At 45.2% G+C, this 21418-nt stretch overlaps 1 protein-coding gene across 2 annotated transcripts in view; it reads left to right on the plus strand.

Annotated features, from left to right (window-relative positions):
* The window catches only part of arhgef6 (Rac/Cdc42 guanine nucleotide exchange factor (GEF) 6), a 212305-nt gene extending 191265 nt beyond the window's left edge, over positions 1-21040 (plus strand). The window contains exons 12-21 of one of the 2 annotated variants that reach the window (XM_043705208.1): positions 2072-2158; positions 2320-2398; positions 3900-4039; positions 8007-8201; positions 8661-8681; positions 9071-9164; positions 14148-14237; positions 17244-17343; positions 19296-19350; positions 19452-21040. In XM_043705208.1, coding sequence (XP_043561143.1) covers positions 2072-2158; positions 2320-2398; positions 3900-4039; positions 8007-8201; positions 8661-8681; positions 9071-9164; positions 14148-14237; positions 17244-17343; positions 19296-19350; positions 19452-19574 — 984 coding nt within the window. In that variant the 3' untranslated portion in view covers positions 19575-21040. The remainder of the gene's footprint in view (positions 1-2071; positions 2159-2319; positions 2399-3899; positions 4040-8006; positions 8202-8660; positions 8682-9070; positions 9165-14147; positions 14238-17243; positions 17344-19295; positions 19351-19451) is intronic. The other variant, XM_043705209.1, reaches the window with a different exon arrangement.
* Positions 21041-21418: the final 378 nt, after the last annotated feature.

The following is a 21418-nucleotide window of genomic DNA, read 5'->3' on the forward strand; positions in this document are numbered from 1 at the left end:
AGCTACCTTCTTCCTTTTGACGAGAAGCTCCACCGCTCTCGTCATCCAAGGTTCCTTTATCTTACCACTTCTTGCCTGTCTCAGAGGGACATATTTATTCATCACTCGCAACAACTGTTCCTTAAACAGTCTCCACATGTCTATAGTGCCTTTACCATGGAACAATTGCTCCCAATCCATGCTTCCTAACTCATGTCTAATCGCATCATAGTTTCCTCTTCCCCAATTAAATATCCTCCCATTTTGCCTAATCCTCTCCTCCGCCATAGCTATGTAGAATGTTATTGTTTGTTAAAACTATGAATTTGGTGTCTGGCATTGGTTATTCACAAAGTCTGGTTGGCAGCCAATCTTTCGGGTCGTTGAGTGTGTTGCTGAATTGCAAATACAGGGATGGGGAGCTGATCTGATTTGGCTCTGTGTGTCATAAGGAATCACATCACGAAGCCCTCCCAACCACTGAGCCACTAGCCCAGGTCCCAGGCACTCTCATCAGGAGAGCAGACATTGTCAGTGAATGAGAAACTGAGCAGGTTTCTTACAGTCATGAGGGACTCAGTGCTGAATGTGTGTGATTAGATCATTTACCTTTTGCTGTCCGTTTTGAACCTGTTTTCTACAACATGCAGGCTACCACTGAGCTACTGGTTTCAGCTTTGAGTAAAACATTGTTTTAGACCCTCTAATACAACACTACCTGGAGAAAGAGAGCTCGGTCCTCTCACTGTAAGATGGCTCCCTTTGAGCAGTGTCACTCAGCACTCACTCAGTTGTTTCAAGGATTGTTTTGTTTTATAGATTAGATTACTTACAGTGTGGAAACAGGCCCTTCGGCCCAACCAGTCCACACCGACCCGCCGAAGCGCAACCCACCCATACCCCTACATTTACCCCTTTAACCTAACACTACGGGCAATTTAGCATGGCCAATTCACCTGACCCGCACATCTTTGTGACTGTGGGAGGAAACCGGAGCACCCGGAGGAAACCCATGCAGACACGGGGAGAATGTGCAAACTCCACACAGTCAGTCGCCTGAGGCGGGAATTGAACCCGGGTCTCTGGCGCTGTGAGGTAGCAGTGCTAACCACTGTGCCACCGTGCCGCCCTGTTCTGTTTTGACAGAACAGTGGCCCATAGGTTATACCGGAACTGGAATTTCCATCGTCACCTTATTACAGCGTCATTTGCTAGATTGTGTCTCAGGCAAAATAAAGCAATATCTGCTGATGGAGGAAATCTAGGGCAAGGGGGCAGAAGGTCAGAGCTAGGTCATTGAGGAATTTGTCCCGCACACCAGGTACGGTCTGTGTGTAGAATTCTCCCCAACAATACCTATCAGATGCTGAAGCTCAACAATGTCACATCCGAGGTCATTGGTATCAAGAATATGAAAGATAGCAAAGTGGAGGACAAAAGCAAATTACTGCGGATGCTGGAATCTGAAACCAAAAGAGAAAATGCTGGAAAATCTCGCAGCATCTGTAAGGAGAGAAAAGAGCTGACGTTTCAAGTCTAACTGACCCTTTGTCAAAGCTGGAGGAGTGTGAATGAAGGTCATGTGGAGATCACCTGTCGTCTCAGTGAATAGCAGCTGAATGGGGTTGAATGGCCTCCTCCTAGTTCCCATGTACAGTTCCATTCTTGAAGAAAATGATGCCAACTGTTCTCTCTGTTTGGATTGGTTGCTGTGATTTGGTGAGACTGACTGGGTTATGAACATGAACTGATTGTTCTTGTTCAGCCTTGTTTATACTCACCTGAGGATTTGGGTTTTAGTTTGGATTATGAGTGAATTGTAAATAATGACTGGTGCCTTCAGCTCTTGATCAGTGCACTCAAAAGCCCTGGGTCCTCCACTCAAAATGCCCTCGGAAGTATTTGCCAAAACAATTTCTCAAGGAATGGTTTAACTCCTTGCTGTCCTCTCCCCTGCTGTCTTTCCTGAATGCAAATTAAAAAGCTTTTATTGTATAATGTTGAAATCCAGGTTAAATAACAAGAGCTTTGTTACACTGTCAAACAAATGGTTATTGTTGTGAAATGGTTATTGTTGTGAATTTAATTTTAGGAGAAGGATGAAAGATACTTCATGTTGTTCCCAAAAGTGCTGCTCATGCTGTCTGCGAGTCCACGGATGAGTGGCTTCATTTATCAGGTGAGAAAAGCCACATTTATGTTCTTGTGAAATCACCTAAGTATAATTTCATTTTACTACTGTGTTATTTTTGAGCCACATTAATGTACTGTTTGAATTAGAGTTCAGGAACTGCAAAGTTGTCTCCTGTGCTGACATTGCAATGTTATTTTTTGCTGCAGGGAAAGTTGCCATTGACAGGAATGACAATAACAAAGTTAGAGGAAACAGAAAACTTCCACAATGCCTTCGAAATCACAGGTTTGTACTTTATAAATTGACACAGTCTCTCCAGGCACACACAGTGATGGGATATGTTCATGGGTTTATTGCTGGTGGCATTGATGGTTGAATTTGGTCAAAGCCATTGGAAGGCTCCCTTTTAAGTGCTGGAGTATCTTTTACACTCACTTAGTTTCTCTGATGTTGGTTGTGGAATAAATATTGTCCAGGACATCAGAAGAATGTGACTGCTCTCCCTTCAGTACTGCAAAAGAATCTTTTACACTCAACTGAGAGACCAGACAGGCTTCCATATAATTCCACATCTAAAGACACCACCTCTGACAGTGCGGCACCAGTGCTGAGGGAGGCTCAGCACTGACCCTCTGACAGTGCGGCACTCCCTCAGCACTGACCCTCTGACAGTGCGGCACTCCCTCAGCACTGACCCTCTGACAGTGCGGCGCTCCCTCAGCAATGACCCTCTGACAGTGCGGCACTCCCTCAGCACTGACTCTCTGACAGTGCAGCACTCCCTCAGCACTGACCCTCTGACAGTGCGGCACTCCCTCAGCACTGACCCTCTGACGGTGCGGCGCTCCCTCAGCACTGACCCTCTGACAGTGCAGCACTCCCTCAGCACTGACCCTCTGACGGTGCGGCACTCCCTCAGCACTGACCCTCTGACGGTGCGGCGCTCCCTCAGCACTGACTCTCTGACAGTGCAGCACTCCCTCAGCACTGACCCTCCCTCAATTTGAGTTCAGTTAGCTCAGTTGGGTGGCTTAGTGGCTCAGTGGATAGCACTGCTGCCTCACAATGCCAGGTACACTGATTCGATTTCACTCTCTGGTGACAGTGTGGAGTTTGCAGATTCTCCCTGTGCCGGTGTGGGTTTCCTCCGGGTGCTCCAGTTTCCTCCCACAATTCACAGACATGCAGGATAGGCGGGTTAGCCATGGGAAACGTAGGGCTACAGGGATAGGGTGGGGGGTGAGTCTGGGTGGGATGCTGTTTGGCAGGTTGCTGTGGATTTAATGGGCCGAATGGCCTGCTTCCACACAGTTAAGGATTCTGTGACCCTCTATGATCTACGCTGAGCTGGCTGGATGGCTGGTTTACAATTCAGAGTGACGACAGCAGTGTGGATTGAGTTCCTGCATTGGCTGAGGTCACCATGAAGGTGTCTCCTCCTTGAATCTCCCCTTGCCTCAGGTGTGGTGATCTCAGCTGAAACCACCACCAGCTACTTCTCTCTGTATGGGGAGAGCAGTCCTTTCGTGCAGTTGGACTATAGTGACTTCGTCAGTGCTGACTGTCTGTTAATATGTGCACCCGCAAAGCTGCCGTGAATAATTGGATATTGAAATGTTTGGCATGTCAATCTGCCTTACAGTGTGCAAGGTGCTACCCACTGAGCTGGGGCTAATGTGAATGATATTACCATGTGTCTACTTCTGTACATTGGCTCAGTCTGAGAGCGATGATGACCAAAATGTTTAGTTGTAGAAAATAATTTAAGTGTTTCAAATGTTTGCAGGTAACATGATCGAGCGGATTCAGGTGTCCTGTAGTAACAGCCAGGAGCTCCATGACTGGGTAGAGAATCTCCTGATGTTAACCAAAGGCACAGTCCCTGGGAATACTAACACAAAACCAGTGTCTGCCACTTCACAGCCAGTAAGGAGTAGTTAACTTCTTGTTTTAAATATGGACTATAAGAAACTGTCCCTGTTAACTGGTGCCTAAACTGCCGACAAAGATAGTGACAAAAACAAAAATTCCTGGAAAAACTCAGCTGGTCTGGCAGCAACTGTAGAGAGAAAGCAGAGTTAGTGTTTCAGGGGCTGTGAAGTTCTGAGGAAAAACCACTGGACCCAAAATGTTCACTCTGATTTCTCTCCATGGACACTGTCAGACCTCCTGAGATTTTCCCGCAATTTCTGTGTTTGTTTCTGATTAACAGCATTTGCATTTCTTTTGGTTTTTTACAAAGTTGGTGAGCCAGTGTGATAAAATGCAAATGTTTCAGGCGTCATATTACAGCTTAAATGTTCCTCTGGGTTAGCATGTCAGTTACTATTGGCGAGGAGAAAGTGAGGTCTGCAGATGCTGGAGATCAAAGTTGAAACTTTATTGCTGGAACAGCACAGCAGGTCAGGCAGCATCCAGGGAACAGGTTACTATTGGCCACAGTTTCAAGCGAACTAAGAGTGAGATGAGGAGAAATGTCTTTATTCAGAAAGTTGTTAGTATTTGGAATGTGCTGGGAGAGTGGTGGAGGTGGATTCCGTGGGAGGTTTTAATAGAGAGCTGGATATGTATATGTGATGAATTTAGGGCTGGAGCATGGGAATGGCTGGGTAGGTTGTTCAGGAGCTGGTACAGACACAGTGGGTTGAGTGGCCTCATGCTGGAAAGTTGTACGATTCCAAGGTAGTTGTGCCATTCTCAGTGCATCCTTGATTAACCATTTTTATAAAGATCCTTTTCATGTTTTCCACGTACAAAATTGGTGTTGTGAATATGGATGGATTTTGTCCTGTTTATTGGAACTGAACAGATTTTGATTTCACTTTGTGCTGGAGGTATTGATCAATCTGTCTTTAGACCTGGATTGACACATCCAGAGTTTTCACAGCTTGAAAGGCTCCCTGTTAGAGGGAACTGATGTGGGTGGCACAGAGGGTGTTGCTGGGCCTGGGGAATGTGTTGGGTCAGTAAATACACCTCAAGTGAAGGCAAGTATCAAACTCCTCTTTATGTGATATCATACCAATTTGTGCAGCATGTGATTGGCAGCAGCGACATGGACTCGTACAGCGCAGAAACAGACCCTTTGGCCCAATTCTTTCATGCTGAACATGTTTCTCAAACTAAACTAGACCCACTTACCTATATTTGGCCCATATCTCTCTCAACCTTTCCTCTGCATTCATGTACTTGTCCAAATGTCTTTTAAATGTTGTAACTGTGCCTGCATCTACCACTCCCTCTGATAGCTCATTTCACATACAGCACCTTGCATAGTCAACTGCCCAACGGTGCGTCCCAGCATTGCACCTGGAAAAAATGTGGCACCAATTTTAAAAAACCATCTCCAATCCAACAGCCCTCCAGGATTTCTGTATTCCTGTAGTTCTGCTGTCCTGTTTCTCCCTCAACTCCCCACATGATTAGCTGCTCTTTCATCTCTCTGGAATTTTGTCTGTTCTCCTTCCCATTTTTCAGCATCTTTCTCCTCCTTTCATCTACCTTTTAGACCATACTTTCAGTCCTAAAAACTCTCTGAGAAGCAGCTTGGAACAGTTTTCAAGTTAAATGCGCTATATGAATGTTCCTTGTGTCATTGATGCCAAGTCTTTTAAATATTTTGATACCAATTGTCAAGTAATTTGAGGTGTAGTGATGTCACTGTACTCTGCATCTATTGACATAGGGTTGAACTTCAGAAGTGATCAACCCCTTATATTTTTCATCAGGTGGGAATCTCCACAACTGCCTGCTGTCTGTCTCTGTAATTAGAGATCAAGGGCAGCTTCAAGCTAGTCCACATTCCAGCATAATGCTGGGAAGGAGAATTTTGTGTGTCCAAGTTGAGGAATATCTGGGTTATCACACAATCAATTCACCAATGATGAGTTATCCCATTAATCTGGAGAGCCAGCCCTGTCTGTATTCAGTCCTTGGCTTCTCACAGTCATTGATTCTGCAGAGACATTTGTTCCTGCCTAGATTTGGAATATCTCTGTCTGTGCTAAAGTGGAAAAGCATTGGGGAAACTAGATAACAAGGGAGAAGGGACTGGAACGATATGCCGATTGTCAGGGAGCGCAAACACCAGTTTCTGTGAAAGTCCTGTTTCGGCACTAGATATTCAGCATAATTCTCCTAGTGTGTTGGTTAAAATCTGAAACGGAGCAGCTTGAGAGTGACTTGCTGCCCCCTTTACAGCTGAGATCTGTCTATTGCCCAGTCATTAATACCAGCAAAGCACCTTCAATTTCCCCGTGAAACAGAACGGCAGTTTATTGGGAATGCCGAGTAACTCAGACAAACAGCGTTAACGTTTCAGATTTACAGCTTCTCTTAGTTTTCAGTGGGGCTCCTGAAGCATTTGTTGAAATGTCACACACACTAACTGAATTGTTTGCAAAGTTAAGGCTCAGGGAGTTGAAAAGGCAGGTCTGAAGTGGTTGCCAGAAGCACCAGAGGGTAAGGTGAGAAATTACATAGAGCATAGAACATTCTAGCACAGTACAGGCCCTTCGGCCCTCGATGTTGCACTGACCTGTGGAGCCAATCTGAAGCTCATCTATCCTACACTGTTCCACTTTCATCCATATGTTTATCCAATAAACATTTAAGTGCTCTTAAAGTTGATGCGTCCACTACTGTTGCAGGCAGTGCGTTCCATGCCCTTTCTACTCTGAGTAAAGAACCTACCTCTGACATCTGTCCTATATCTATCACCCCCTAATTTAAAGTTAGGTTCCTTTGTGCTAGCCATCACCATCCGAGGAAAAGGCTCCAAAGCATCCATATCCTTCCTATAATGCGAGCACTATCCACAACCCCACCGACCTTAGTGTCATCCGCAAATTTAAAAACCCATCCTTCTACGTCCTCAACCAGGTCATTAATAAAAAAATGGCAAACAGCAGTGACTCCTTGTGTTACACCACTAGTAACTAAACTCCAGGATGAACATTTCCCATCAACCACCACCTTCTGTCTTTCAGCTGGCCAATTTCTGATCCAAACCGCTAAATCACCCACAATCCCATACCTCTGTATTTTGTGCAATAGCCTACAGTGGGAAACCTTATCAAATGCCTTACTGAAATCCATTTACACCACATCGATCGCTTTACCCTCATCCTCCTGTTTGGTCACCTTCTCAAAGAACTCTGAGGTTTGTGAGGCATGACCTACCCTTCACAAAGCCATGTTGACTATCCATAATCAACTTATCCCTCTCTAGATGATTATAAATAATATCACTTATAACCTTTTCCATCACTTTACCCACAACCAAAGTAAGGCTCATTGGTCTATAATTACCAGGGTTGTCTTTACTCCCCTTCTTGAACAAGGGGACAACATTTGCTATCCTCCAGTCTTCCGGCACTATTCCTGTAGACAATGACGATGTAAAGATCAAAGCCAAAGGCTTTGCAATCTCCTCCCTGGCTTCCCAGAAAATCTTAGGATAAATTCCATCTGGCCCAGGGGACCTATCCATTTTCACACTTTCCAGAATTGCTAACACCTCCCCCTTGTGAACCTCAATCCTGTCTAGTCTAGTAGCCTGTATCTCAGCATTCTCCTTGATAACATTGTCTTTTTCCAGTGTGAATACTGACGAAAAATATTCATTTAGCGCTACCCCTATTTCCTCAGACTCCACACACAACTTACCATTGTTATCCTTGATTGGTCTTATTTTTTCTCCAGTCATTCTTTTATTCCTGATGTACCTATAGAATTGTTTTACGCATTGAGTTGTGATGTGGACCGCACTGCCTGATGCAGATTTGGTGATAACTTTCAGAAAAGGACTGGGTAAATATTTGAAAAGGATACCAAAATATATATATTTGAGTAACTGAAAAGACAAATCTATTTTCATCTCATTCCTACCCAGCAACACTCTGAGAGTAAGCAGCCTCCAGCAACTCCGTCACACCAGCCCCTTGCTTATTCACCTCCACAGTCTTACAGCACAGCTGGACAAAACCGCGGCCTCTTGGAACCTCCCAAAATCCCCAAGGCTTGGACTCTGAGCTGCCTGAGACCAGCGCCCCCGCTAAGACCATCAGCTGCGTTAGGCTGTAAGGAGGTATGTGGTCCATTCACAAGGCACATTGCTTTCAACATAAAAGGTTTGCCAGCTACATCAAAAATAACCCCTCAGCCCCATATACTGATCCTGAACGAGATGGGTTGAATTATTGTCAGTTAATCACAATTAATCAAAGTCTGTTTTATAACAAAACTCCCTTATTTTCCACTGTTGTGCAATGATTCCTGGTGAATATTTACTGTTTTATTAATAAGGTATTTATAATGGAGACAATTTTAAATGTGCATGACACTATTACTGCATTGACTTGCATGGATAATAACCTTTTAGACTAATTGAAATTACTTGGATGATGCACTGATAGCGAAATTAACACTAATATAGATGACACTTCTCAATTACCTTTAAGATAGTGAATGAACTTTTCATATAATAATCATCAATTATTTGCTTTCACTTTCATCTTATCTTTCTTTCCCATTTGTTACATTGTAGAGGATGTCTTATATTCTAAAGGTAAGGGGTTAGATGAGTGACTTTACTCCTAGTTTGTGTTGTGTGCATGCCAGCGATGCAAGACTACATTTGCTGCCTCACCACCTTCCTTCACCTGCTTACCTTAACGCTATTCTGAGATGTTTGTAAGTTGTATGCAAATCGCATTAATCTTCTTGCAGTATTTGAGGCCAAAATGATTCCTCTGGCTCTGTTAAAGATGCAGAAATGTATTTGGTGTCTCAACTTGGCAACTAACTAGTGAAGCACAAGCTCTCCCTGATCAGTGTAGCTGTGGCATGGCTGCTTCTGTATTCGTAACAAACTGAACTGTTTACAGAATGTACTTCATGCTGCTGAACGAGATATATTGATTCTGACTGACTGTTGGCTGCTGTCCTACTGTGCAGGATTCCAGTAAAAGCCCCAAAGCAGTGAAAAAGTTCTTAACCAAGAGGAAGACGGAACGGAAAACATCCGAAGATGAGTTCATTCTGCGGAAAAGTAAGTTGATCCCTCCAGAAACCTGAGGTATAGAACAATCACCAAAAATAGTTTTCATAAACAGGACTGATATAAAAGTTACAGAAGTTCATATTGATTGTTGAACAGATTAAAACGAAGGAAAGAAGAGAGAATTAAATATCACCTCAATTAGCAGGACAAACAGTTACAGCTCAGTGCTGAGAGGGTGCCATGTTGTGGGATGGTCAGTGCTGAGGGAGGGTCAGTGCTGAGGGAGCGCCGTGCTGTGGGATGGTCAGTGCTGAGGGAGTGCCGCACTGTGGGATGATCAGTGCTGAGGGAGGGTTAGTGCTGAAGGAGGGTCAGTGCTGACAGAGCACGGCACTGTGGGATGATCAGTGCTGAGGCAGTGCCGCACTGTCGGAGGGTCAGTGCTGAGGCAGTACCGAACTGTCGGAGGGTCAGTGCTGAGGCAGTGCCGCACTGTGGGATGGTCAGTGCTGAGGCAGTGCCGCACTGTCGGAGGGTCAGTGCTGAGGGAGTGCCGCACTGTCGGAGGGTCAGCGCTGAGGGAGTGCCGCACTGTCGGAGGGTCAGCGCTGAGGGAGTGCCGCACTGCAGGAGGGTCAGTGCTGAGGGAGTGGGCACTGTCGGAGGGTCAGCGCTGAGGGAGTGCCGCACTGTCGGAGGGTCAGCGCTGAGGGAGTGCCGCACTGTCGGAGGGTCAGCGCTGAGGGAGTGTCGCACTGTCGGAGGGTCAGCGCCGTGCTGTTGGAGAAGCTGTTCTCTCATATTCCATTTTCTCTCATATTAGTCGGTAATATCCTGTGCACTACTTCACACAACAGGTATGGTGTAACAGTGCCTAGGCCAACATATATCTGTCCATCAACATCGCTATCTTGTCATTGTTATAATCATCAATTTTGTAAAGTCTTTGTGTTTAAATTGTCAAGCAAGTTCCCCACATCACAACTGTGATGGCACTTCCAATTTGCTTCATGGTGTGTTCAGTTTGTTGGAAAGGTTAGAACATGAGAAAGCCACAATAAAAATGCCAGTTCTGTCAAGAATCACTGAGGTTTCATTTTCCCTTTCCTCTTGGTAAAGTGTCAGATTTTGTCAAAATGGTAATTGTGCATCTTTCTCTGGCTCTGTGATTCTCACAGTCTTTGTACCATGAGCGTTGTTGCGAATGATGTCACCTACAACAGAATTTTAGTCCTGTTTCAAACTGGGTAGCTGAGGGAGTTAGTTAAACATGAGACTTTTGAGGGTTAAAAGCTGTACCTGTAGGGGGAGGAAGCTTGGTTTTTGCTAATATCAAATGTTAAATTGATTGGTTGTGTCTACGAGGATAAACACATTATCTTTTATCCAACTAAAATCTTTACTGTTTGGTTTGAGCAGGTTTCGGTGTACATGATCTTTCAGTGAGGAAAAGTTTATTTCCGATTAATATCAGCTAGAACTAGGTTTTAATACAGAGTCGAGAGAGTGTTGCTGGAAAAGCACAGCAGGTCAGGCAGCATCCGGGGAGCAGGAATATCGACGTTTCGAGCATAAGCCCTTCACCAGGAATGAGGGGGTGGCCCAAGGGGCTGAGAGATAAATGAGTGGGGCTTGGGGGAAGGCGGTAGCTGGGAATGTGATAGGCAGATGGAGGTGAGGACACGCACACTAAACAATCCCAATGCCCTGTGGCCGAACACTAACTCCCCCTCCCACTCCTCCAAGGACATGCAAGTCCTGGGCCGCCTCCACCGTCAAACTCTAGCCACTGGGTGCCTGGAGGAAGAACGCCTCATCTTCCACCTTCAGACCCTTCAACTAGATGGGATCAATGTGGATTTCACCAGTTTCCTCATTTCCCCTCCCTCCACATTATCCCAGATCCAACCTTCCAACTTGAACTGGACTGTCAAATATTGTTTATTTCTCATCCTTGAATTTTGTCTAAATTGCAAAATAAAATATATTTTTGAACAGTTGATTTGGCCCCCCCTCATTTTGTCAGTAAAATTAGATGGGTAGCACGGTGGCTCAGTGGTTAGCAGTGCTACCTCACAGCGCCAGGGACCCGGGTTCAATTCCAGCCTCGAGCAACTGTCTGTGTGGAGTTTGCACATTCTCCCTGTGTCTGCGTGGGTTTCCTCCGGGTGCTCCGGTTTCCTCGCACAGTCCAAAGATGTGCAGGCAAGTTGAATTGGCCGTGCTAAATTTCCCGTAGTGTTAAGTAGATTAGTCAGGGGTAAATGTAGGGGAATGGGTCTGGGTGGGTTGCTCTTCGGAGGGTCGGTGGTGTGGACTTGTTGGGCCGAAGGGCCTGTTTCCACACTGTAGGGAATCTAACCTAATCTAAAAAAATTGATAATATCTGCAAAAAAAAGGGTGATTTCAGCAGCAAATAGTGATATTTAACAGAAATGCAAAGAGTGACAGGGAGGTAATCACTTGCAGTCACAGAAGAGCTGAACAGCTCAGGTCTCCCTGATTTAACGGACCATTGTATCAGTCACAGAAACATGTGCTCAGATTATCTTCTGCCTCCTTCAGACACTGCCACCTTACTTCAGAGAACCTGAACTGGACTCACCACATAAACACAGTGGCTACAAGAGCAGGGCAGAGGCTAGGAATATTGCAGCAAATAACTCACCGCCTAACTCCCCAGAGCCTGTCCACCATCTACAAGGCACAACTCGGGAGTGTGATGGAATACTCCCCACTTGCCCAGATGGGGGCAGCTCCAAAAACATTCAAGCCTGACACCATCCAGGACAATGCAGCCGGTTGATTGGCATTGCATCCACAAACATCCACTCCCTCCACCATCGATGCTCAGTAGCAGCAGTGTGTACTATCTACAAGATGCACTGCAGAAACTCACCAATAATGCATAGATAGCTCCTTCCAAACCCATGACCACTTCCATCCAGAAGGACAAGGGCGGCAGACACATGAGAATGTTCTCCCCTGCAACTTCCCCTCCAAGCCGTCACCATTCTGACTTGGAAATATATCGCTCCTTCACTGTCATTGGGTCAAAATCCTGGAATTCCTTTCCAATGGACACTGGGGGGTCGACCTACAGCACATGGGCTACTGCAGTTCAAGAAGGCAGCTCACCCCCACCTTCTCAAGGGCAATTAGGGACATACAATAAATGCTACTCCAGCCAACAATGCCCACACCCCATAAATGAATGAACAAAAAATAGTCCTCTTACCTATGGAAAAATATACTGACCTTAAGGGGAATGTGATCAAGATTACCTGGACTGGTTTATGGGTGAGGGAACTGTGTATATTAGGAGAGGTTATGAAAACAGGTCTTAATTCCTTTGAATTTGGAAGAATGGGAGGCATTTGAAACCTGAGGAATTCTTAAAGCGGTAAATAGAACGAAAAGCTCCAAATGTTGAAAATCTGAAGCAATAACAGAAATCACTGGAGAAACTCAACAGGTCTGGCAGCATCTGTGGAGAGAGAAACAGAGTTAACATTTGAGTCCAGACACCTTTCTTCGGAATTCTACAAAATTCTTAAAAGAGCTTGACTGGGTAGATGATGAGAAAATATTCCTCAAGAATGGAGTATCCAGATCGAGAGATCACTATCTCGGAATTAGAGACGGGCAATTTACATTCAATTCGATACTTGTTTCCGTGTAGTTGCTGTCGTAATGTAAAAAGTGCAGGAGGAAGTTTGCATTCAGTAAGTGATGTGATGGTAACCACAAAGTTTCTAACTTTTATACAGATGTTTGTTGAGGTATAAATGTTGGCAGGAGCAGTGATTACTCCCAGCACTACTTCACAATAGTGTCATGAATCTTTTATGTGCAGCTGAGAGGTCAGACCACAGGCATGTTCCCCAGGTACAGTGTCCCTCTGCACTGCCTTCTCCACAGGCGTGTTCCCCAGGTACAGTGTCCCTCTGCACTGCCTTCTCCACAGGCGTGTTCCCCAGGTACAGTGTCCCTCTGCACTGCCTTCTCCACAGGCGTGTTCCCCAGGTACAGTGTCCCTCTGCACTGCCTTCTCCACAGGCGTGTTCCCCAGGTACAGTGTCCCTCTGCACTGCCTTCTCCACAGGCGTGTTCCCCAGGTACAGTGTCCCTCTGCACTGCCTTCTCCACAGGCGTGTTCCCCAGGTACAGTGTCCCTCTGCACTGCCTTCTCCACAGGCGTGTTCCCCAGGTACAGTGTCCCTCTGCACTGCCTTCTCCACAGGCGTGTTCCCCAGGTACAGTGTCCCTCTGCACTGCCTTCTCCACAGGCGTGTTCCCCAGGTACAGTGTCCCTCTGCACTGCCTTCTCCACAGGCGTGTTCCCCAGGTACAGTGTCCCTCTGCACTGCCTTCTCCAGAGGCATGTTCCCCAGGTACAGTGTCCCTCTGCACTGCCTTCTCCAGAGGGGTGTTCCCCAGGTACAGTGTCCCTCTGCACTGCCTTCTCCAGAGGGGTGTTCCCCAGGTACAGTGTCCCTCTGCACTGCCTTCTCCAGAGGGGTGTTCCCCAGGTACAGTGTCCCTCTGCACTGCCTTCTCCAGAGGGGTGTTCCCCAGGTACAGTGTCCCTCTGCACTGTCTTCTCCACAGGCATGTTCCCCAGGTACAGTGTCCCTCTGCACTTTTTGCTCGAGAGTCAGCTCCATTTTTGTGCTTGTGTCCCGGATTGAGAGTTGAACACACAACCCTCTGACCCCCAAGGCAAGGGTTTTACCCTCTAAATCATGTCTGCCAACTGCAGGAGCTACAAAAGGCAAGAGCGTGTGATAATTTTGTAAAGAGAAATGCTCATTTTGACATTTTTAATTCATTTGGTTTTCACCAGTCTGCACCTGTTTGTGGAGATCAAAAACATCTGTTGGTCAATGGAATTTTAAAAATGTGTCATTTTTACTTTCTAGCTGAACTTTATTCCACATGTTTAGATTTGAAACCACACTTTGACAGGTCAACTCTTGAGGTCTTAGCATGAGAAACCAGCGAATGCTTTTTCATTTTTGGTTCCCACAGGTACAGCAGCCTTGGAAGAAGATGCACAGATACTCAAAGTCATAGAGGCTTATTGCACAAGTGCAAACCTACAGCAGACTCATAGCTCAGGCAAGTGAGAGTTTAATTGTTTAAAGTTCTGTTTATAGGTGGCCTAAGATGTTGAGTTTTGGAGTCAGTGGTTCAAGTCAAATATGACTTCTTCAGAACTCGGTTCTTGACCTCATTACAGCCTTGGCCCAAATATAAGTGAATTCCAGAGGTGATGAGACAGTGATAGCCCTTGATGTCAAGGCTGTATTTGACGGAGTGTGGTATCAAGGAGACTGAACAAAACTGGAATCAGTGGGAAACGGGGTAAACTCTGTGCTGGTTGGAGTCATAGCTGGCACATAGGCAGATTGGCAGAGGCGGGAAGAATAGAAAAGCAGTCTACAATTTGAATGGAGAGTGATTCCAGAGTGTGGCTGTGCAGATGGATCTGGGTGTCCTGGCACACAATCCATGAAACGTTTGTAGGCAAGTACTGCAAGTGATTAGAAAGGGAAGAAGGACATTGGTGTTTATTGCATAAAGAATAGAAGCTAAAAGTCAGGAAGTTTTACTGCAGGTGGAGGAGAGGCAGTGAGATCACCCAGAGTGCTGTCTACAGTTTCAGTCTCTTTGCCTTGATGACAGTAGAAGCTATCCAGAAAAGCTCACTTGACTGAAGGATATGATGGGATGGGTTGGGCGTGTATCCATTGGAGTTTAGAAAACTGAGAGGGCATCTTAATGAAACCTGTACATTTCTGAGGGTGCTGGACATGATGGGTGAGACAAGAGTTAGTAGGTAGTTTTAAAATAAGGACAAGATTAGCCAAAGGGAATACAGTTGCAGTACCCCAAATCTGGCTGTCCAAATTCGGGACGGGTTCTCTCTGTCTGCTGCTCAACACTTCGCTGATTAGTTCAGATAAACAGCTGCTTCTTGCTCAGTCGCTGAGGTCCCATAATTTGTTTCTTTTGGTCTGTGCTGCATCTTAGCATTGGTAACTCAGACCAGATCCAATACAATACTTTAACATCTATCTCCCCTCAGCCTGCACTATCCTCCAGCACATTTCCCTGTTCCACCAGTGAGTAATACACAAAAATATATAAAAATAAAGGAGGGAGACTTGAAACTGAGGCAGCGGTTTTGGAGTGATGATGAAATCGACAGGAATTTTAAAATGCATTCATTTATTCACTAATCAAGGTTGGTGCTGCTGGCTGGGTCCAGTATTTATTGCCCTGTCCCTAGTTGCCCCTTGAGAAGGTGGGGTGAGCTGCCTTCTTGAACCACTGCAGTCCATGTGCTGTTGGGTTGTCCCACAATGCCCTTAGAGACGGATTTCCAGGATGTTGACCCAGCGACAGTGAAGGATTTTCAAGTCAGGATGGTGACTGGTTTGGAGGGAAACATGGATGGTTGCACTCCCATGTTGTTGCTTATTGTCCTTCTAGATGGAAGTGGTCGTGGGTTTGGAAGGTGCTGTCTGAGGATCTTTGGTGAATTTTTGCAGTGCCTCTTGTAGATAGTACACACTGCTGCTATTGAGTGTCAGTGATGGAGGGAGTGGATGTTTGTGGATGTGGTGCCAATCAAGTGGGTTGCTTTGTCCTGGATGGTATTGATCTTCCTGAGTGTTGTTGGAGCTGCCCCCATCCAGACAAGTGGGGAGTATTCCATCCTGACTTGTGCCTTGTAGATAGTGGACAGGCTTTAGGGAGTCAGGAATTGAGTTATTTGTTGCAGGATTCCTAACCTCTGACCTGCTCTTGTAGCCACTGTGGTTAGTCCAGTTCAGTTTCTGGTCAATGACAACCCCTCCAGGATATTAATAGTGAGGAATTCAGTGATGGTATTGCCATTGAATATCAATGGTTGATAATTAGATTCTTCCTTGTTGGTGATAGTCATTGCCAGGTTCTTGTCTGAATGTCAGTCTAAGGCTGGGTGTTGTGCAGGTCTTGCAACATTTGGCCCTGGACTGAGTCACTCATCACTAAGATTCATCTGTTTTCATCCCAACTTCCAGCATGTGGCCTGTTGCCTTGTATACTACGTCTTGATCAAGGAAGGAGTTTCTTAAGGAGCATTTCTGAGAAGCGAATCTGGGAGATGAAAAGAGGAAGTTCCAGAGATCAGGCTAAAACCAGGATGAGCCATGGGGAAGCAATGATAGTGAAGGACATACGAGAAACCAGAGTTGGAGAAATGTCAAACTGGAGGGGAGTTCAGAGATGGGGAAGGGTGAGGCCTTGATGGGATTTGAAAATCAGATTGAATTTCAAAGTTGGGGAGTTGCTAAACTAGGAACGAGCACAAGTCATCAGCATGGGGTGACAGAGGAATGGTCTTAGTGTGAGTCAGAACATCCAGGTGGGTTTACGATGAGCTGTGGGTTGTGGAGGGTGAGAAAGAGGCTAGCCAAGGGAACATTTGGAATAGCTGAGGCAAGAGCTAACAAAGGTACGGCTGAGACTTCCAGCAGCTGATGAACTGAAGCCGACCCAGAGTTGGCTGTCATTGTTCTGTTACCCTGTTCCATCTCTACACTTATAAACACATTGTTCAGGGGAGTGCAGCTAGTTACATAGCTATTACGAAGAGCTGATACAGACACTGTGCATGGAAATGTCTCCTTCCATGCTCTTAAGTCTGTAAATCTTTTGATTGAAGTTCTTTTCTGTTCCTGTTTCACCCCCCCCACCGTCCCTCCTCCTGTTTTCCCACAATACATGCATTGACTCTGTTATTATATCACTGCATTGGTGCTACCATTCCATTCCATCCCAACCTCAATCTCCAGGTGACCAGCTGGATGCTGGATTGTCGAAAACATCACAGCTGCCTGCCGTTGTGTGTTGTGCCTGCCTGGGGTATCTGTACTTGCCGGAAGGGAAGGCAGAACAGTGGCTGCGGATAAGATTTCTGGCTGATTGCCAGTCCCTCCCACCGGCCTGGAACATGAAGTCATTGCTTCAGCCTCTACAGCTAGCCCGGTTAAAGATGACAAGCTTGCCTGCTCTGTGTCTGACTAAAATAGATAAACCTAAGCAAATGTTAACCTTCTGTCCTGTACTTCACAGTTTGTCGGAAGGAGTCGGCACCACAGGTATTACTTCCCGAAGAGGAGAAAATAATTGTGGAGGAAACCAAGAGTAATGGGCAAACTGTAATAGAGGAGAAGTAAGAGACCTTTACCTTTACAGCCATTGCAATTCATTTCTGTATTCTTTCCCACTCACTGCAGTTTTGTTAAAGAGTGTGAATTGTAACTGGAGAGAGGGCATCAGTCTTTCTCATTTCACACCAGTAGGCTGAGCCTCTCCTGTCTTACAGATGAGCTTCAGGAGGAGAGAAGGGAGAAATGAAGATTTGTGCATTCTAAAATTTGACAATGTCAGCTCAGGTTTCAATTTTAAAACCTGAAATTTTTAAAGATTGATTCCTGTAGAAAGGGGAAGACTTTAATGAAGAAAAAACGATTCCAAGATGTTGCCCTGACATGGAGATGCCGGTGTTGGACTGGGGTGGACAGAGTTACAAATCACACACAACACCAGGTTATAGTCCAACAGGTTTATTTGGAAGCACTAGCTTTCGGAGTGCTTGTGGATGTATATGTCACATGGTCCTACTCCACAACCACCTGATGAAGGAGCAGTGCTTCCACATAAACCTGTTGGACTATAACCTGGTGTTGTGTGATTTTTAAAGATGTTGCCAGGACTGAGCAGTCTGGATTATAGGAGGGATTGGACAAGCTAGGACAATTTTTTTCTTTAGAGCATAGGAGACTGAGGGGGAACCTTATATTTGTGAATAGGATCATGAGAGACATGGATAGGGTGAGTGCACTCAGTGTTTTTCCCAGGTTTGGGGAATCGAGGACTAGAGAGCATCAGTTTAAGGTTAGAGGGGAAAGAATAAAAGGGAACCTGAGGGGCATCTTTTTTACACAGAGGGTGGTACGCATATGGAATGAACTGCCAGCAGAAGTGGTTGAGGTGGGTATGTTAACAACGTTTAAAAGGCATTTGGACAAATACATGGATAGAAAAGTTTTAGAAGGATATGGGCCAAGTGCAGGGAAATGGGGTTAGCGTTGATGGATGTTTTGATCAGCATGGACTAGTTTGGGCCAAAGGGCCTGTCTCGGTGCTGTCGGGGTCTGTCACTCTAATTATCAAACCAAGTTTGACACTAAACCACATTAGGAAGTCTTGGAACCTGGTAGGTTGGAGAGATGGGTGTGAAAGAGCTTGTTACAGGAGCAGAGGGAAACAGAGGTTTTGGGGAGGAGATACAAAGATGAGGTAAGTTGGGAATGATCGAGAGGCCTGAATGTTTAGAGGGATGCAGAGATCCCAGAGGAAGGAGGTTACAGGGGCACGGGGTTGAGGGCATGGAGGGATTTGAGAACAATTATGGGAAGGTGGATGATCATTCTTCTTTCAGCTTTGTGTTTACAGATTGTTCAGTGCGAGAGTTAACATTAATTCAGCAGCTTATAGAGAAAGAGAGAGACGCAAGTACAAGGTTTTAAAGATGGGAACGTGCATATGAAAGGAAGTGGGAAGAGGCAAATAGATCTCTGCATTTATAACCTGCAGGTTCACTGTGGGAGATATAGAAAACAACATGTATTATTTGTGGGTAAGATCCATTCTGGCTGTCTCAGCCTTAAAGACTGTATGACTGGGGAAAGGATTCAGAACAACATGTATTGGAAAAACAGCACCTCTACTATATACACACATTCACCAATAATACAGGGATAAGGTCGAATTAGAATGTAATAAGAGACACTGAAGAGTTGAAAGTGGGATTACGATGATGAGGAAGTATCAGAAAGGATTGGTCAGTGTAAAAAGCAGGAAAAGTGAGGGGTTTTACAGGTTATGAAGATTGTCTTGTATTTTGGGAGTGAAAGATGCTTGGAATCTCACAGCATAGATATCCATTGGGAGTTCAGGTTGTGTCTTTTAGAAACTTTGTGATTACTGGCTCTGGTCAAGATGCAGAGAGTGAGCTCTGTTTTTATGCCTCTGTGATGTCTGTACTCAGCTGTTGAAAACCTTGTGGCTTTGCCAGTTGTTTTTCTGAGTAACTCAATAACTGTTTGTGTTATTTGTCAGGAGTCTTGTCGACACAGTTTATGCATTGAAAGATGAAGTTCAAGAGCTGAAACAGGTCAGAATCACAATCTAACACAGAATTCTGCTCCAATTCTGTCAGCCACATTCCAGGGACCCAGTATTGTTGTGATAAACTGTTATCCTGTTCTTTTCCAGGAAAACAAACGAATGAAACAAAGTCTGGAGGAGGAACAGAAATCTAGGAAAGAGTTAGAGAAAATGATCCGAAAGGTTCTGAAACAGTTGAATGAATCAGCGTGGGATGAGGGTAACCACTAGAAGCAGCTGACCAGCTCTCTACAAGGCTTCCAGCAGTCGGCAGGTCTGACCGCGCTGCTACAAGGAATTCTTTGAAATTCTCAGTCACACTGGGATCATTTTTGGTTTTTTTGGCCTGTGGTTCCTCTGGAGGAGCAAGCACATGAGGGATAGCAAACCTGACACCTGCTCTGGAAGGACTAGAGCAGGGCATAAGGAAACATGCAGGCTCTGGGGAGAGGGCACAGCAGCAGCAGCAGCAGTGAAACCTGAGAAATGGCGCAGCGTCCCAACACGCAGCCACCTCGTGCTGGCTCAACTTGGGCAAGGAACGGTGCCTGCAAGTAACCTCTTCATTCTCCAGGAATGGATGATTTTGTGTCCTCCAACCAGCACTAAAGTATTTGACTGCTACACCAGCACAGGATGCTCACTCGTGGGCACAGCTGACTCCTTTAAGTTCCCTTTGTTTTTGTATCAGGCCATGACCAAATGCAACCCTCCCTCGTACTGGACCCTCAGCTGCGTGCTTGTATTTTATGGGTATAACTAGGGTTTTTGAGATGCCCAGTCTGTCTTGCTGATTTATTTATGTTTTGCTGTGTAAAATTACTCCCCCACCCTCAAACACTGTGCAGAGTTCTTGTGTCGGACGCAGCCTTGATTATGGCACTGCATCTAATGCACGTAAAGCTCCTGCCTGTGCCTTTGATAGATACCCCTTTGGATTACAGCGTGTGTACATATCCAGCTCGCCTTTTATAAACTGGCTCTAGCTTGAACGTTCCTGTATATTACAGGATTGTGTTTAATACTGTATAAAAGGATACAGGCAGCTTACCTCCCTGACCGTTGTGGAACAAAGCAGGTGTTACTAGTCAGTGTTGACTGAGTCTGTTAGTCACGAGGTGTCCACAGACTCTACAGTAGGAGTTAATGATGCATGCACAAACTTAGTTTTTCATGAGTTAAGTGATGCCCAGGAATGAATGCAGGATGACAGGCATCTGATTGTGGGCTGTGTGCACAGAGTAACTGAGCACACTGCAGAATGTTTCCAGCCAGATTAAAACCAGACTTAGAGCCTGAACAAAGTGGGAGTTGGATTTGGGAGGAGGTCACTTCAGATCAGCCTGAGAGCTGTTGGTCAGATCAGCTTCTCACCAATAATGAGCAGGGAGTGTGGCTCCTTCCTACAAACATCTTGTAAATCCCTCTTCACATCCAACTGGCAAAACGTCCCCAAATTTCCTGTGCAGATTTTTATTTTGGAATTGTAAATAAACAGAGTTCAGATGAAATATTTTGGGAACTGTCACGGCTGTGTTCTCCAGGTGGTGCCTGTATGTGTCTGGAAGCCCTTCTACCCAGCACACATCCATCAAGTAGGAAATCTTTTGTAAATGCAATTTTTTTTTAATAAAGCCTGAATATCGAGCCTTCCCTCGGCTGTACCTTGTAAATAAATAGCTCCTCTATTTTGGCAAGATCTCTCAACACTCCATGATTTATGAAATTCTCCTGTTGCCTGAATTTTTTTGCTGTTGGCTTCAATACAATTAAATTGATTTTCTGAATGGGTTGGGAGTGCTTGCTCTTAGTATTATATGTTTTAACAATTAGCGTTGATCTATTGGACAGAACTTTAATGTTGCTAAGAAGTGACATGAAGTTTTAATAAAAAAAGGAATTGCTGGAGATACTGAGCATCTGTGGAGAAAGAAATAGAGTTATTAATATTTCAAATCCAATATGACTCTCCTTTGAAATTGAAAGGAACTGGAAAATGGTGCTTTTTCTGCTGTAGACCAATGGGGAACAGGAGCAATTAGAATAGATTGTGAGGGGTGTCCAGGATAAGATAC

This window comes from Chiloscyllium plagiosum, chromosome 15 (assembly GCF_004010195.1).
Source record: "Chiloscyllium plagiosum isolate BGI_BamShark_2017 chromosome 15, ASM401019v2, whole genome shotgun sequence".
NCBI lineage: Eukaryota > Metazoa > Chordata > Chondrichthyes > Orectolobiformes > Hemiscylliidae > Chiloscyllium > Chiloscyllium plagiosum.